Raw genomic sequence first — 18,932 nt, 5'->3', positions numbered from 1 at the left:
CCCCCCCCCACCTGTATGGGAATTTTCACACACACTGCTATATACATGGGAGGATATGTGCAGGGCATTGCACCCTAATCTGTACTACAGACAAGGATGCAGTGCTCTGCACATACCCCCCCCCCCCCCCCCCCCACCTGTATGGGAATTTTCACACACACTGCTATATACATGGGAGGATATGTGCAGGGCATTGCACCCTAATCTGTACTACAGACAAGGATGCAGTGCTCTGCACATACCCCCCCCCCCCCCACCTGTATGGGAATGTACACACACGAGATGATGATCCGCTCACCCTTTTCATGACGAGTCCAATAGTCCCAGGCTGGCCATGTGCACGGGGCGTGATAGCCACAATCGCAGTGTATACTGAAGGAAGTAACTCCCAAAGGGAGGGAGGGAACCAGCACTCCAGATTCCAGTCAGGATATGGTAAAAATGTAAGCTTTATTTTCATCTTCTTAAAATCATTACAAAAAGGGTAATTTTTGTAATGATTTTAAGATGAAAATAAAGCTTACATTTTTACCATATTGTGACTGGAATCTGGAGTGCTGGTTCCCGCCCTTTGGGAGTTACTGCCTTCAGTATACACGCGGGGGTATGTGCAGACTGCAGAGCATTGCACCGTAGGGTCTTCTACAGACCCTAGGGTGCAATGCTCTGCAGTCTTTGCATACCCTATCGGAGCTATAACAAAAAGAGAAAAAATAACCCTACACTAAAAAGCTTGAATCCCCCCCTTTCCCGGTTTTTAACTAAAATAATGTAAAAAAACAAAACAAACTAAAGTATGTGGTATTGTCTCGTGCGTAAAACAAAAATGGTACCAATAAAAAAAACTACAGACCTCGGCGCAAAAAATGAGCTCTAATAGTACACACACTGCAATACATGGGCAGTATGTGCACCCTAGTTTCTGTACATTCCTATGTTAGCGGGAACGGACAAACATTTTAGCGGGAGTGGGCGGGATTGGTCAAAAAAGTCATCGGGAGCGGGATTGAAAAACCAGTCCTGCGCAGGGCTGTAATCCAGGAGGAGAGAAGTACAAAGATAAGTAATGTCTTTAGCACCCAGTAAAATATCAGTCCTAAAATAAGCCTCATGGAGGGAGATTGCAGGCCCGCTGTTTCAGTTGTTATTTTGTAGCAAACACAGTTCAGATCAAACAAGATCTTGAATCATAACATGGTTACTACCCACAAAAGGAGGGCATGACTGTCCCGTTCACTCTCATTCATCAGCTCAAACAGCTGTGCAAATAATAAAAAGAAAAATAGATAAAACGGAGATCAAAGACAAAGTACAGAAGATAGAGTATTAAGTAATTGTTTACATTCCGAATCCTTTCAGCAACTTGTTGTGAAACATAGTACATGGCCAGAGAAAGCGGACAGCATCTGGAGACTGGTACATTCTTTTGGGCGACAATGCCCGTTATAGTGGGCCAATGTATTTACATAAATCCTTTCCATTCCGTAAAAAGTGCTAATGGTTTAAGAGTAATCAACCAAATTATATTGTAAAGATCCCCCATTCACTTTAGTAATTGTGTAACCTTCCGGGATAGTCAAATACACTAACAGCAGATCCTAAAAGTGCTGAGGAATCCTAATCGTGTGACCTGAAAGTGGTGTGTAACTTTACAGACATTAAAGTAGTCTGTGATCAGGGGTGTACATGTGCCACCAACGTGGGCAAGCTTATAACAAAATGCCACAAAGTGGGAGTGCTCCAATGTCGAGTAGTTTCCTGTTCTATACCTCGTGACAGGAATATTTGTTTGCTTATTTTGGCTCAGCCAAGTCACATAGCATCAAATGGAACCTTCCAGCAAATATACATTCACAGCACCCAAAATATATCTGGCTTTAAAGCTCGACTTTTATTAAAGTGTTAAAATACTGGCCAGACTGTAAAGGGAGCAAAGATTTGCAATGCTATATACAGAACACAAAATAATAAAGCCAACCTATGGCCTTGGTGTACTTTAAAGGGGTACTCCGCTGCTTAACGTTTGGAACAAACTCTTCCGAACTCTAGAGCCGACGCTGGGAGCTCGAGACGTCATGGCCCTGCCCCCTCACTACATCACGCCCCCTCAATGCAAGTCTATGGGAGGGGGTGTGATGGCTGTCACACTTTATCCCATAGACTTTCATTGAGGGGGCGGTGGGACTTCATGAGGGGCCATGACATCACAAGCTCTCGGCACCGGCTCCAACGTTCAGAACAGTGTTCCAACTGCTGAGGAGCGGAGTACCCCTTTAATCACAAGCTGAGTAAATGATAGACAGGGGTAAACAGAACCGTGGCAGTTGTAATAGGTTAAGCAAACATTTAATATAATGGACGGTGCTAATAAAGATGGAGCTAATACTGTTGTCTTCAAGTTCATACATTATTTGCATTTTTAACAGTGATTCATATACTTGGTCTGGTAACATTCAAAATATAGTACTTGATACTCTGGAAGATTTTCCCTATCTAACCAAATAACCCTTGGGTCAACTAGGGCAATTTTTTCAGTTTTTGCGTTTTTGCGTGCGTTACCAAACGAAGATAAGTAAGTGTATGAATTTCTAGTAAAATGACAAATGTATGAACTTGAAGAAAACAAACTGCGAGTATTGGCTTGGTCTTTATTCTTATCGTTTGCTTGACTGACAAGATATATATATAACAGACAGGGTTCTGGTTACCACAGTCACTCATTTACCAAGGTTGTGATTAAAATATACCAAGGCCTTAAGTCTGCTTACTCATTGTGTCTATTGTATATACAATTGAGCTGTGATTGGTTACTATAGGCAAACCAAATTTAGTCTCAAACAGCTTGATCAATCTTGGTAATATTTTCCTGTTGTAGTTGTTTCATCAACTATTATGTGTACGAATTACTGTCATGTATCCATTACAATAGAAGCATTTAAGAGTGTGGTGTACAAATTTGTGTTAGTAACCCAACCCCTTGATGTGGTGATTCACATCAGTGAGTGTATACTCCAGGCTTGCTAAGAAGTGGGCCATCTCCTCATCTAGTTGCCTACAGCCATCATTTCCCATGTTCAGTCTGACTACTAGTAAGCCCTTCCTGTGCCGCTCCCAGCTATATCACTCACCGTTCTCCACAGCTCTCCACCCCATAACTAAATCACTGACAGAGAGTCATGCTATGTAATGCTATATATTTCTATGTCTTACTGCCCTAGATAGCTATGTCTCTTACACAGAAGGCTTGAGATGTCAGGCGCATTTCATTTGCTTATGTGTGATGGACTACAAGACCATTGCAGCATTAGCCTTTATGTTGTGTGCTCCCTGAAAAGTCCGTCGGCATACATTGTCATTTCCGTCCTGCAGTTTGTGACTTCTTCTCGTGACATAAAGAAGAATACACTAGGGTGGATCCCTGTTTACAGTCTTGATCTTGCAGAGCTGCTGAAGTGACCCCTCCCTTTGCTATTTTAGACAGGAGGGTTTATATGAGCAGCAAACCGATTTACAAGTTATAAAGTGCAATTTGCGTGATCTGTCTTGTTGGCTTATTACTTGACAAGTTTTTAATGTTTTTCCCTTGCAAATGTGTGTCCTCTTTTTAATGTAAAGACGTGTTTATTCCTGTTGCCTCCAGCTATCATACTGTTTTGTTGCTGTTTGTATCATATAAAGTGGAGTTACGTTCAGAGGAAACAAAGAAAAAACATGTTCCTATGAAAAGTATTAAGAGTATTTTGGATGTTTTTTGTGACTGTGGAATCTCTGTTTTGGCTTCCATATGTATTTTTACACATAAAATTGCCATATATGTCTCAGTAGGCATATGACTGCTGGAACCCTAGCCAGTTCCAGGATTGAGGGTGTCCAGACACATGAACTATCTGCATACACACAATTATTCTTTGGGAGATACTGGAACCGAGAGATGAGAAATATTCCGAAAAAAGCAACCAATAAGGACCCACTTAGGAAAACCACTGCAATGGGGTTGGGGGGGGGGGGGGAGTTGCACTATTTTTCTGAATGGGTTTTTGTATCAACTGTAAGCGGTACTCAGGTGGGAAATATATTTGTTTTCAAATCAACTGGTTCCATAAAGTTAAACAGATTTGTAAATTACATTAAAAAAATCTAAACCCTTCCAGTACTTATCAGCATCTGTATTCTCCAGCTCACTGTCCAGAGCAAGAGAGGTTTGCTATGGGAAGTTTGCTCCTACCCCAGACAGTTCCTGACACGGACAGAGTTGTCAGCAGAGAGCACTGTGGTCAGAATGGGAAGAGCTACACAACTTTCTCTGTAGTATACAGCAGCTAACTACTGGAAGGATTAAGATTTTTAAATAGAAATAATTTACAAATCTGCTTTAACTCTCTGGTACCTGTTGATTTTAAAGGTTTTGTGCCCCCCCCTGGAGTACCCCTTTAACCCCTTAAGGACTCAGCCCATTTGGGCCTTAAGGACTCGGCAATTATTTTTATGTTTTCGTTTTTTCCTCCTCGCCTTCAAAGAATCATAACTCTTTTATATTTTCATCCATTGACTAGTATGAGGGCTTGTTTTTTGCACGTCCAGTTGTCCGTTGTAATGCCATCACCTACTTTACCATAAAATGTATGGTGCAACCAAAAAAATACTATTTTTGTGTGGGGAAATTAAAAAGAAAACTGCAATTTTGCAAATTTGGGAAGGTTTCGTTTTCACTCCGTACAATTTAGGTAAAAATGACGAGTTCTTTATTCTTTGGGTCAAAATGATTAAAATGATACCCATGATAACATACTTTTCTATTACTGTTGCGCTTAAAAAAAATTCAATTGCAAACTAAAATCCCCCTATTTTGAAGACCTATAACTTTTTTTCATTTTTCCGTATAAGCGGCGGTATGAGGGCTCATTTTTTATGCTGTGATCTGTAATTCTTATTCATACCATATTTGCTTATATAAAACTTTTAATACATTTTTTATAAAAAAATTTTTGGGAATAAAATTTTATAAAAATAAGAAGCAATTTTGGCCTATTTTATTTATTTTTTTTACGTTCACGCAGTGTCAATAATATCATTGATATAATATTTTAATAGTTCGGATATTTATGCACTTGGCGATACCAAATAAGTTTATAAAATTTTATTTTTACACTTATTGGGGGGTAAAATAGGGGAAATGGGACACTTTACATTTTTATTGGGGGAGGGGATTTTTTTTTAACTTTTATTTTTACACTTTAATAGTCCCCCTAGGGGACTATTTATAGCAATCATTTGATGCTAATACTGATCAGTGCTATCGGTCATCTTCTGCTCAATCGCAGACCGGAGCAGAAGACCCGTGGAAGGCAGCGGAGGCAGGTGAGGGGACCTCCGTCTGCCGTTCTGGATGCTTGGATCGCCGCGGCAGCACTGCGGGTGATCCGATGATGCATTTTAGTGACCGCATCGCAGCAGATGCCATGATCTGCTATCGCGGGTGTCGGACATTACCGGCGGGTCCCTGGCTGCTATCAGCAGCTGGGACCTGTCGCGCATGATACGAGCATTGCTCCGATGCTCACGGTTATGTATAGAACGTAAATGTACGTCCTGGTGCGTTAAGTACCACCTCACCAGGATGTACATTTACGTCCTGCATCGTTAAGGGGTTAAAAAAAATTGTGCATGCAACATTAATAGGTTACGTGAATTTTTTAAAAGATGCGCAACAGGGGAGAAGACATGAATCAACAAACTTCCCACATTCTATGCCACCTCCAAAAATATTTTTTGCGCAGGTCATAAATGTAATAAGTTGATCTGTGCACACTATACCACCCCCCCCTCAAAATGTAAAGAATCACTTGCAGAATATTTTTCAGAATTGTTCCTGGCGCTGGGATTTCACTCCTCTTCACAAATGATCCAGTACCTGCACCAGAGACACATGTCCCCAGCATGACGCTGCTACCACCAAGACTTAGGGTAGCAATTGTTTTATGGAACCAAATGCACCTCAGTGTTATGTTGCTATTGGCAGCACAACCTTTCCTACTTGATGTTGGTTTCCCGCAGCCTTCACCAGCTTCCTCATTACTCCTCCCTTCCATAAAGAGGACACAGGTAAAGGACCTGGTTTTACCAACTTGTTCCTTGCATCATTATCATGGGAGCTTTCAGGGTTGTCTTCCTACTGATCGCAACACCTCAAATGCTGCAGTTGCTTACATGAACTTCCCATTACCAGAGCCCCAAGAGACAGTCCCCCACCTTTTATGTCTGCTCTTAGGCTGAAGTGCCTTGTTTTCCTCCCATCTTGGACTAATGATGCACATTACAATGAAGCCTGCTTTGCAGAAGCCTAGGCTCTTTTGCTAACTTGACTAATCCATTCAGACACATAGTATTGAACTCTTGAATAGCTTGTTAGAGGATGCTTGAGTAAATTTGATAGTCAAAAACAACACCCTTTGTACTGCTATTCCATTGGCCTCACTGCAGATGAACAAGTGCTTGGATTGTCTTGTATGGCCTGAAGGGAGGGGGTAGCTAACATTTCATTACAATGATGGGAAGCGGATCGGGATAGGTGGAATTGGAAGCGTTTAGTCAGCATGCATGAACATTTGTTGTTTAAAAAAAAAAAAGTCTTCATGAGGTAAACCTGCCAGTGATCCTAATGCTTCAGGTTTTGTTTTGTTTTTGTTACAATTTAAACATTTTCATTTGTTTTTTAAAGAATTCTGTCAAACTCCACTGCTCAGCATTTTGAAGAAACAGTTCCGAACGCTGATACAGACGCTGGGAGCTCGTGACGTTATAGCCCCGCCTCTCATGATGTCACTTCCTCAATGCAAGTCTATGGGAGGGGGTGTGACAGCCATCATGCCCCCTTCCATACACTTGCATTGAGGGGGCGGGGTGTGACGTCATGAGGGGTGGGGCTAAGATGTCACGAGCTCGCAGCGTCTGCTCCAGTGTTGGGAACCGTTTCTTCCAAACGCTGAGCAGCGGAGTACCCCTTTAAAAGGGGGTTGTCCAGCAGGTGTCAGCTGAAATGTTGCAGTTGAAATCAGTTGGGTTATCTAGTGTCAACATTTTTATTTATTTTTTCCCTCTGGCATAAAAATAAAGTAATCACTGGAATATTCAGCTGCCCGATTCCCTGCTTAGCCAATCACGGGCCATAGCAGAGGAAGCAATAGGAAGGGTTCAGTGTCAGTGCATAGACTCCAAGCAGTTCCTTATGAAGCACTTATCCAAGTAGCGTTCTTTCAACAACTATGCCACATTTTTCCTCAGTTTGTTTGTAGTTTTACAACTGGGCTCCACTCAATTCAATAGGACTGAATTGCAAGAACACACTCAAATTGAGGTAAAGAGTGGTGGAAGAAAGCAGCAATGATATTTCCTGTCCCCGATAACCCCTTTAGGGTACGTTCACACGGACATAATCCACTGTGGATATTTGCTACCATTGACTTGAAAGGGTCTGCAGAAAATTTGCAGTAGTGGTAGATTTTTTACGGACGCATTAAAGTAAATAGTAGCAAAATCCGCAGCCAATTATGTCTATGTGAAGTAATTTGCCACTGACCTTCAGTAGTCTAGTATAGTTGGGAGGAACAATTGCTTTGTTGTTCTTTGCATACCTTTTAGTGTAAGTTCACACAGGACAGTTTTGCTCTGAAAAGTTCCTTTAGGAAATCTGTTAGTCTGCAGGGAAATCCACAAGAAATATCCACACCAAAATGCATGGCTTATTTTATTTCTTTGTAAAGAACATGCTGGGGGGGGGGGGGGGGGGAAACCATTTAGAGTTTACAGTGCTGCCACGTGGTTGTCACTTCTATAACACAGTACAGTGATCCCTCAACTTACAATGGCCTCAACATACAATAGTTTCAACATACAATGGTCTTATCTGGACCATCGTAACTTGAAATCAGACTCAACATACAATGTACAGACAGTCCAGATCTACAATACATGTCAATGGCCGGAAGAACCGACTAATCAGAATGGGCATTTCACTGGTAAAACCCCTGTATTAGTGCGTGCACTGTAGTACTGAAGCGCATTCAGTGAATTCCTGTCTGGTAGCGCCCCCTACAGTACAGGGAGGTATTACATGTTCTCTACTACTCTTTACCTGTATTACTGAAGTGCATGCACTGACTGGTGACTGGTAGCGCCCCCTACAGTACAGGAAGGTATTAATGTTCAGTACTGCTCTTAACCTATGTCACAGTTACCTGCTCCTTTGGACACCAAGTAAGAGCGGCTCCATTTTACTTTTTTAGGACATTGCGTGTACTGTACAGGACCCTGAAGAAACTCCTGTCTAGAGATGAGCGAACTTACAGTAAATTCGATTCATCACAAACTTCTCGGCTCGGCAGTTGATGACTTTTTCTGCATAAATTAGTTCAGCTTTCAGGTGCTCCGATGGGCTGGAAAAGGTGGATACAGTCCTAGGAGACTTTCCTAGGACTGTATCCACCTTTTCCAGCCCACCGGAGCACCTGAAGGCTGAACTAATTTACGCAGGATAAGTCATCAACTGCCGAGCCGAGAAGTTCGTGACGAATCGAATTTACTGTAAGTTCGCTCATCTCTACTCCTGTCCTCTACATAGACCAGTGTTTCCCAACCAGGGCGCCTCCAGCTGTTGCAAAACTACAACTCCCAGCATGCCCGGACAGCCGAAGGTTGTCCGGGTATGCTGGGAGTTGTAGTTTTGCAACAGCTGGAGGCACCCTGGTTGGGAAACACTGATATAGACAGTGATTACAGCTCCCAGAAGATCTTTATTACTTTTATATGTAAGGATTTGCTTTATCTATATTAATCTACTTATTTTTCTTTAATCCTCACTTTTTCCTATTTTTGAATGACATTTTGGTGGCTTCAGAACCAATTACCAGGTTTCCATAGTTATGGTCTCAACATACGATGGTTTCAACATACAATGGTCGTCCTGGAACCAATTAATATTGTAACTTGAGGGACCACTGTACATGCAGGATTAAAGAATTTCTGCAGCTGAATTATCCATATCAGACACTTTAATGTCTTCAGGCCCCATTGAAAAGAATAGGACATTGACTGGAATTTGGCCAAATAAACTTACCATTAGGTTCTAAAGCCACAGTATGGAAAATATTTTGTGCCATGTTTGTTCACCCAGAAAAGGGTTAAAAAAAAAAAAACTGTATATCCTTGTTATACACTTATTAAACACTTTATTTAGTTTTGAAGGAGGTTATAAATATGTACTCAAAATAAATGGCTGAAAACATTTTTGTCTTGACATTTGGATTTTAATACTATATAGTGAAGTATCTTATTATTTTTTTTCTTCTAAATGACTGACATTTTTTTAATGTACAATAACTAAACGTTGAGTGGATTCTTCATATATTAACATTACAGTCACTATAGAAGTGGTGAGCTGTGCTTGTGCCAGCTGGCCTGTCGCAGTGCCCATCTACAGGTCACTGGTGTTATGTTCAGTCACACCTCCCTCTTCAGGCTGGCATGTAGGACTAGCCTCTTCATCAGATAGGCCTGTCTCTGGTGGCGCACGTTCCAGCAGTAGAAATGCCTGCATGACAGGATCTTCATTGCCTTCTTCAGTATTTCTGCTTTGCATAACTCATGATTTGCGTACGCCCTGACCACAAATAATAGTTCAGATTGTTGTGGTTTTGCCCTCCGACTGACAATACAAATAATTTAGCTTCTGGTAATGCATGTAGATATATACAACAATGATAATTAGAATTCTCACTGCACATATAATAAACTACTATATAAAATATGAAATTACACGTTGGGGAAATGAAAGTCATGAGAATTACCATCTACTTTGGAGAAAACAAGGGCAGGGTTTCATCATAGAATTTTGGTCCGAATTTTTGCCCCAAAACACACACAAAATATAATGGAAAGATCTGCATTTATTTCAATGTGCAAACCTCCTCCATAATCACAATGTCTGTACAGTGCTGCTGTATACGTTGGCACTGTGGGGGAGAGTTATCAAAACCTGTGCAGAGGAAGAGTGGTGCAGTTGCCCATAGCAACCAATCAGATTGCTTCTTTCATTTTCCACAGGCCTCTTTAGAGGCCTGTGGAAAAGGAAAGAAGCAATCTGATTGGTTGCTATGGGCAACTGCACCACTCTTCCTCTGCACAGGTTTTGATAAATCTCCCCCTATGTGTATAAAGATTAGTACCAGCTGCTTTAATCCTATTTTTCCTCACACTTTTGTATCTTTATTTTAGCATATTGACATGCAACTCAAGTGTCTGTCTCAGACTTTGTACAATATTCCCTCGTTCTCAAGTCTTTCTGTTGTCCATGCTAAGACTAAGTGAACTTAATCAGGTGTGATGTTTGTATTGCCCACACCTGTTACTTGCCCCAGGGGAATTTAAAGGGGTACTCCACTAGAAAGCTAAACAGATTTGTAAATGACTTCTATTAAAAAATCCCAATCCTTCCAGTACTTATCTGCTGCTGTATAATACACAGGAAGTTCTTTTCTTTTTGAATTTCCCTTCTGTCTGACCACAGTGCTCTCTGCTGACACCTCTGTCAATTTTAGGAACTGTCCACAGCAGGAGCAAATACCCATAGCAAACCTCTCTTGCTCTAGACAGTTCCTGACATAGACAGAGGTGTCAGCAGAGAGCAGTGTGGTCAGACAGAAGGGAAATTCAAAAAGAAAACTAGTTTATTCTAGTTTAGAAATTGCATATACACAGTTTTCTTGAGATTGCTCTTTCTAGAATTGAAAGACTACTTTTATGTAATGCTAAAATGTGAAGTTATGTAGACCTAAGAGAAATATTACACATCTAGCATCTGGATTTAACAGTTGATGATCCATAATGTGCCTACACTTTTTACTATGGATTATACCTTCTAATGTGGTCATGGGGCTTTACCATGCTTGTTGGTTACGTCACTTATCCAAACTAATCTGTTGATCAAAGTTTGTGTTCATGCGTTGCGTCTGAAAGAAAGCTGACATGGTTTTACTGAAAATCTTGTAAGATTGTAAGAAGTGGAGGTGGCCAGGGGAACTTAAGTTAAAGCACATCTATAGTGCAAAATAACTTCGGATAGGGGATAAGTTATAGATCGCTGGGGCCCCCCGCGATCTTCGGTATCGGGCCGCGGCAATTTACAGGAAAGGGGGCGTTCCGTCCCCGCATGACACGGCAGCTGACACACCCCCTCCATGAATCCCATAGAGATACATGGAGGGGGAGTGTCTGCCGCGGCTTTCTGCTGGGGACGAAACTTCACTTCCGGCAGACTGCCGCAGCCCCGTCCAGGAGATCCTGGGGGCCCCAGCGCTCGGACCCCCATGATCTATAATTTATCCCCTATCCTTTGGATAGGGGAGAAGTTATTTTGCGCTGGAGTACTCATTTAAGTGTTATGTAAAATGCTAAGTGTTTTTTTTTTTTTTTTTTTTTTTTTTGGGCTATGAATTTTTCAAACATCACATGACTTGGCAAATTAGCAAAATATCTTTACTGTCTTCTCTCTTACATTTCAGGAAAGCCTAATGGAACTGGTATGTCTGATAGGACTCAGCTCTCTGGGACATACAATGTACGGAAAGGGAAGATGCAGCTACCTGTAAATAGATGGACAAAGCGGCAAGTTATCCTCTGTGGGACCTGTCTGATTGTGTCATCGGTGAAGGAAAGCCAGACTGGAAAGATGCATATTCTCCCTCTGATAGGTGGAAAAGTATGTATCTTCATTACTTTATGTAGTCCTTGTTAGAAAGTAAGGCTTTGTTTTCCCCAGGGCTCCACCACTCATGTTTCCATGGGACTGAGGATTTCCTCTTGGCCTCCCAGGTTTTTGTCAGCCCTTTCCAATAACCCCATACCGATCCATGTTGTACATTTACATCATGGGTCATTGAGGGAGTATGGCTCAGGAGCTGGGCCCGTGCCATACCTGGCATGTACCGGCTGCTTTTTGCCGGTAATGATGGACATTGGAGATCACTCTGATGTCCATCATTTAATTGTTTAAATAATAAATGAAAAAAGTTTCAGGCATTCAAGATCCTGGCTCTTAACTTTTCTTGCTGGCTCCTAGTTTCATGCAAATTTCTCACGCCCTGTTACTAATTTTTTACAAATTATTATTTTTTTTTATTAACTGTTGAAAACTCAATAGAACGCACTTGTGCATACAATAAATTTTACAGTTTAACCTGTTAAGGAAGCAGGATGTATGGGTACGCCCTTTCATCATGGTAGTTAAGGACGCAGGGCGTACCTGTATGCCCTGATCCCATTACTGCTGTTTGAAGCACGCTCAAGAGCTGGGCGTGCTTCATATGCACTGGGTCCCAACTGCTATCAGCAGCCAAGACCCAGGGTTAATGCCAGATATTGCAGATTGGGCTGATGCCTGGGATTAACACTTAATCAAAGTTGATCAAAGAAAAACTATCCCGGCAGCTCAGTGAAATCGCTATGTCCCGATCAGCTGAGAGGATAGCGGGAGGGCCCTTACCTGCCTCCTTGCCGTCCGATCGAAGCATCAGAGCACCAATAGCACTGGTCATTGCTGAGCCAAAGCTTAACATTAAACAGTGTATGCAATTGAAAGATTTCATATTATTGCCCCCTATGGGACTAAAAGTTAAAAGTATATAAAAAAAAATAAATAAATAAATTAGAAATAATAAATGTGATTAAAAGTTTGTTTCCCCCCCCCCCCTCCCCCCATTTCCAATTATTTAAAATAATGTAATTAAAAATAAACATATGTGGTATCGCTGCATGCGTAAATGTCCAAACTATTTTATAAGGTTAGATAAACCGTACGATCAATGGCTTACATGTAAAAAAAAAAAAAAAAAAAAAAAGTCATGTCATTACAAAGTACAAATGGTGATGCAAAAACCAAGCCGTTCTATGGGTCTGTAGGCTCCATGCTCTGCAGCCCTCAGCTGTTCTCAGTAGCCGGGGGCCGCCGCTAATAGCCAGCATGCAGCGATCGCCACGGCTGGCTATTAATCCTTTAGATCACTGTTGTCAAAACTGACAGCGGCATCTAAAGGGACATGTGAATGCTCCCTGGTGGGCTAGTGGGTTGGATTGCCCCCCCCCGCAACTTCTATGTCAAAAGTTCAAATCACCCCCCTTTCCTATATATAAAAACATGTAAACATAAACATTTTTACAAATTTGGTATCTCTGCGTGTGTAATTGTACAAACTATTAAAATATAACCTTATGTATCCCATATGGTAAATAACGTAAATATAAAAAAAATACCAAACCACAGAATTACAATTTTTATAATATCCCAGAAAAAAGTTAAAAAGCAATTTAAAAAGTCAGATCAATACCGAAATGGTATTGATACAAAAAGCAGATTATGGCGCAAAAAAATTAGTCCACATACAGCCTGGTATGCGGAAAAAATATTTTTTTAAAAGCTACAGGGGTCCAAAAATGGCAATTAAAAAAATTCGAAAAAGTTCTGAATTTATTTTTAATTAGTAAAATTTGACAAACTATACAAATCTGGTATTGCTGTAATCAGGCGACCTAAAGTGTCAAAATAACATGTTATCTCAACCACAAGGTAAATGGTGTAGAAAAGAAAATCACCAAATCTGCAAAATATCTTTTTCAATTTCACTTCACCGATTTTATATATTATTATTAATATTATTATATTATTTCTTATATTTTTTTGGTTCGGAGTATATGTTATTGAAAAATTAAATGGTATCATTATATTAGGTAGTTATGGGTGTTATAGGGCGAGGAGGAAAAAAACAAGAGCGTAAAAGCGAAAATTGGCCCGGCCAAGTGGATCGTCATAAAGGACAAGTAGATTTTGCTCCGTTTTAGTCCTGTGGACAAGTAGTTTTTTTTTATAAAATTTCCACACCCCTGATTGTATGTCTGCCATATCCTTTTCTGAATATACTCAGGCTTAGCCCATATGACCAAGTTTTACATTGTTCAGATTTCTGTGCAGTAGACTTAAGATACTATGTTGCTAGTAGAATCCTCTTCTGATAAGTTTATCTATGAACCGCCATCTGGTCAGAAATCACCAGGGTATGGCCAGGTTACTACAATGTTAACTGGAGCATTTATTAAGGCTGCTATAGGTAATGACAGTCTTCTTTATTGGGTCACAGAAATATGTGGGCACCCATGACCAATACTTTGTCTGCAGTCCGGCTATCCCCCAAAAATAATTACCCAGATACAAAAGTTTTAAATTAAATTGTACCCGTTTCCCACTTTTTGCATTATACATTCAAGGGCCCTTTAAACTGGAAAAGTATATGTTCTTTTACACCCCACAATGTTTATGCCTAAGCAGAGGTTGTGAAAGAGGTGCCATTCATGGCATGTGCATGATTTCCATATACAGTTGCGTTACAGAACTGTTTCAGGATGTTCTTTGTAATCTTAATTTATATTGTTACTTAGGTCGAAGAAGTTAAAAAACATCAGCACTGCTTGGCATTCAGCTCTTCTGGCCCGCAAAGTCAGACGTACTATGTTTGCTTTGATACGTTCACAGACTACTTAAGGTGGCTGCGACAAGGGTCCAAGGTAAGACTAAGATGGTGGATTACAACATTTTTTTGAAATGTTCATGTCTGCACATGTACTATTAATTAGGGATGCACTGAAATTTCGGGCGCCGAAAATGGCCTTTTCAGCTAAGAGAATTTCACCTCGATAATTTCGGTGGGCATGGTTTAGAACTTATATAAGCAATTTCCGTGTAATGAAGAAACGTAATGTAATGTGTCCCTGTGCCATGGGATGGAGCTCAGGGAGACGGCAGTGTGGTCAGGTCCAGTGCGGTACAGTTTGGCCCCTCTATTATGGGCCTACTGTCGCTCCCAGCAGTGCCTAGCGCTGGGATGAGATAATTATGTATACGGCGCGGGTGTATGAAGCAAGCTTGGGAGCTCGCTTCATAATGGCTACTGCCAGACATCACTCATCTGAGTGATGTCCGGCATTAACCCCTTAGACGTTGCGATCAAAGTTGATTACTGCGTCTAAAATGCTGAAAACAATCTCCGATAGCTCAGTGGAGCTGATCGGGACACCTGCAGCAAAACTGTTTTCCTGCTGGTCCCGATCAGCTGAGAGAACGGGTGGAGGAGGGTCCCTACCGTCCTCCGTCCTGTCCGATCGGTGCTCCAATAATGGAGACAGCCTGTAGTAATCAGTGTAGTCGATCAGGGCTGTACTATAGGCTCCTATGGCACAGCATTGATGAATGTCTGCAAGCACAGGAGTGCATATGTGGGTCTCCAGCTGTTACAAATCTACAACTCCCAGCATGCCCTATAGCCTTTGAATGTCTGGGCATGCTGGTAGTTTTAGTTTTGCAACAATTGGAGGCACCATATGAGAAAAAAAGGCCCTATGTGTAGAAATAAAATGTGAAAAATAAAAAGGCAATAAATGTAAAAAAACCACCTCCCTTAAATAAACGCTTAAATCTCCCCTCCCCCTTTATTTTATTTATAAAGAAAAAGTAAATAATATACATATTTGGGTTACGAAACATGCATAAATGTCCCTACTGTTTAAAGTAAGAGTGGCAATGTATTTTCGGTTTCTGGTTTTCGGCCAAGCGCAGCCAAAATTTTCAGGTTTCGGCCTAAAAGCGGCCTAAAATTTCCCTTTCGGTGCATCACGATTATTATTAATCTTTTTTTTTTTTTTTTCTGAGCCTGTTGTCTGTCTGCTCTAATAAGTGACATTGAGAATCCTGCACCACAAGAGAACAGTGCAAATATTCTCTGTTGCAGTGTTTCTCTACCAGGGTTCCCAGGAACCATGTGGTGCAATAAGTCCTTTTGCTATAGGAAAGGGAAGCTGATTTCAGGAATTACATTGAAGTGGAAACGACAGCGGGTTTGCCTGTACTTATACCAATACACAGGGTGCTAGTGCAGGTGAACTTACAAATTACACTGAGGTATCACTTACTTGGATCAGTGGTCCAGTTTTAAAGATACTTGTTGTATTGGCCAGCACTGCTAATCTGAAAAATGATTGGCTTTGCGCAATGGAGGTAGGACCTCCATCCTTTCTGCACCGATATGCCCGCCCATTTCAGGAATATTTATGTGACCCCCCTTGGCCCATGTAATACCTCATTGTAATCCCATTCACCCGTGCTATAATCCTATGTGAACCCACAGTCAGCTTCCCTTTTAAGGGTATGTTCACACAGGATTGATTACCTGCAGAATTTCAGCAGCGTAATTGCTGCGGAAAATCCACAGCAGATTTTGCTACTATTGTCGTCAATAGGTCAGAAGGAAAATCTGCATATCTGCCTCTACTGCGGATTTTCTGGTGACCCATTGAGGTCAATGGTAGCAAAATCCGCTGTGGAAATTTTGCAGGTACTGTATATACTTGAGTATAAGCCGACCCGAATATAAGCAGAGGCCCCTAATTTCACCCCCAAAACCCAGGAAAAGTTATTGACTCGACTATAAGCCTAGGGTGGGAAATAAATCATCCCCCCCCCCCCCCCCCCGGTCATCATCCAGACCCCCGTCATCATCCCCCCCTTCATCATCACCGCCTGTCATCATCCCACACACCCCCTTCATCATCACCGCCTGTCATCATCCCCCTGTCATCATTCCACACACCCCCTTCATCATCACCATCTGTCATCATTCCACCCCCCCTCCCCTTTATCATCACCGCCTGTCAATGACTGTGGTCTTCAACCGGAGTACAAAACTAAAGGGGGCGGGGGGTCTGGAAGATGACGAAGGCAGCAGTGGTCTTCAACCTGCTGACCTCCAGATGTTTTAAAACTACAACTCCCAGCATGCCAGGACATAATGGGAGTTGCCCGAACATGCTGGGAGTTGCCCGGCATGCTGGGAGTTGTAGTTATGAAACATCTGGAGGTCCGCAGGTTGAAGACCACTGAGGGCGGAGAGTTCACTCGAGTATAAGCCGAGGGGGTGTTTTCAGCACGAAAAATCGTGATGAAAAACTCTGCTTATACTCGAGTATATACGGTAATCCACCCATGTGAACGTACCCTAAAGTAGTAGTTTTGGTACTTAAAAGTATGTGCTGATCCCGTTTTTTTTTTAAGACTGGGTACCAATGTCTGTTTGTTTTGTGCACAAGTACACGTAACAGCAGAGGTTAAACTTTATAATAAAGTATTAGGCAAAAGTCGAAAATGAGGCCCTCACTGACATAAGTAGGACGTGTCCCCAGTAGTTAAGTAGGGAGTCATCCCTACTAAAAAGTATCTCTCATTGTACTGGGACCACCATCATGAGGAAATAAAAAAAATCATCTACTCCCCTGACTGGCTCCCTTGGGGGTCCACCTGTGAATTTTTCCAGCTTCTTTTTCTGAGATGGATTTGTCTAGGCGCGCTCATCCAGTCACCTGCGGCAGTGGGGTGCCATGTATTTGCTAAGCAGGCAGTCACTGCCAAGTCGGGTTTGTCTCAGAAGTAGTGGCCTGAGCATTAAGTAGAGAACGAAGAGACTTCACAGGAAGACCCCAAAGGTTGAGATAAGGGAGTATATGTTTTTTATTATTTTCAGGACTGCCCTAGCATAACAAGAGATCCTTTTAGTACCTGGTATACCCTTTAAAAATGGCTATGTTAACTATTCTTGTCTTGTAACTATGCATAAGAGCTATATGCTATAACTAGTAGTAGAAGGTTCCCACGTCTTGCTTTTTGAGGGAAGCACTAGTGACTCCTCATTGAGCGCCCACATCAGTCAGGCTGGCACCATTAAAATTAATCCCCTGACTACCCGGCTGACAGATTCTGGTCACTGAAATAGTTATGCCAGCATGTCGGGAGAAGTTGTTGGCAGAACATGTGCCTCATTAATTGTAAAATCCTGTTTAATCTTGTTTTGGATGAATAGTTTGATATTTTATACAGTAGAAGTAAAAATGTTTGCACCGATCTCACTACTTACGGTGATTTTTGCTACAATCCAAATGAAAGTGTCATAAGGGGGACAAAGGGTTTGTGTAGAGGATCTAAATATATAAAGACTGGGTCAGGGCTTTATATGTCGCCACTGCCTTGATACATTTATTAGTTATCACTAGAGATGAGCGAACTTACAGTAAATTCGATTCGTCACAAACTTCTCGGCTCGGCAGTTGATGACTTATCCTGCATAAATTAGTTCAGCTTTCAGGTGCTCCGGTGGGCTGGAAAAGGTGGATACAGTCCTAGGACACTCTTTTCTAGAAATGTATCCACCTTTTCCAGCCCACCGGAGCACCTGAAGGGTGAACTAATTTACGCAGGATAAGTCATCAACTGCCGAGCCGAGAAGTTCGTGACTAATCGAATTTACTGTAAGTTCGCTCATCTCTAGTTATCGCCTCTAAACTACAGTGGTCCCTCAAGTTACAATATTAATCGGTTCTGTGACGACCATTGTATGTTGAAACCATTGTATGTTGAGACCATAACTCTATGGAAACCTGGTAATTGGTTCTGAAGCCCCCAAAATGTCATTCAAAAATAGGAAAAAGTGAGGATTAAAGATAAATAAGTAGATATCTAATACAGATAAAACAAGTCCTTTACATATAAAAGATCTGCTAGGAGCTGTAAATCACTGTCTATTTCAGTGTTTCCCAAAGTGGGTGCCTCCAGCTGTTGCAAAACTACAACTCCCAGCATGCCCGGACAGCCTTCGGCTGTCCGGGCATGCTGGGAGTTGTAGTTTTGCAACAGCTGGAGGCACCCTCTTTGGGAAACACTGGTCTATGTAGAGGACAGAAGCTTCTTCATGGTCCTGTACAGAACACGCTATGTCCAAAGCAAAATGGAGCCGCACTCACCTGATACCCAAAGGAGCAGCTAACTCTGGCACAAGTAAAGAGTACAG

General features: G+C 41.7%; 1 protein-coding gene across 1 annotated transcript in view; it reads left to right on the top strand.

Annotated features, from left to right (window-relative positions):
* Positions 1-18,932, top strand: part of PHLPP1 (PH domain and leucine rich repeat protein phosphatase 1) — a 119,680-nt gene that overhangs the window by 32,131 nt on the left and 68,617 nt on the right. Inside the window, exons 2-3 of the mRNA XM_056520998.1 lie at positions 11,556-11,752; positions 14,482-14,607. Coding sequence (XP_056376973.1) covers positions 11,556-11,752; positions 14,482-14,607 — 323 coding nt within the window. The remainder of the gene's footprint in view (positions 1-11,555; positions 11,753-14,481; positions 14,608-18,932) is intronic.

The sequence above is a fragment of the Hyla sarda genome, chromosome 5 (assembly GCF_029499605.1).
Source record: "Hyla sarda isolate aHylSar1 chromosome 5, aHylSar1.hap1, whole genome shotgun sequence".
NCBI lineage: Eukaryota > Metazoa > Chordata > Amphibia > Anura > Hylidae > Hyla > Hyla sarda.
The sequence above is the reverse complement of the archived record's forward strand: the minus strand, read 5'-3'. Positions and strand labels throughout refer to the sequence as shown.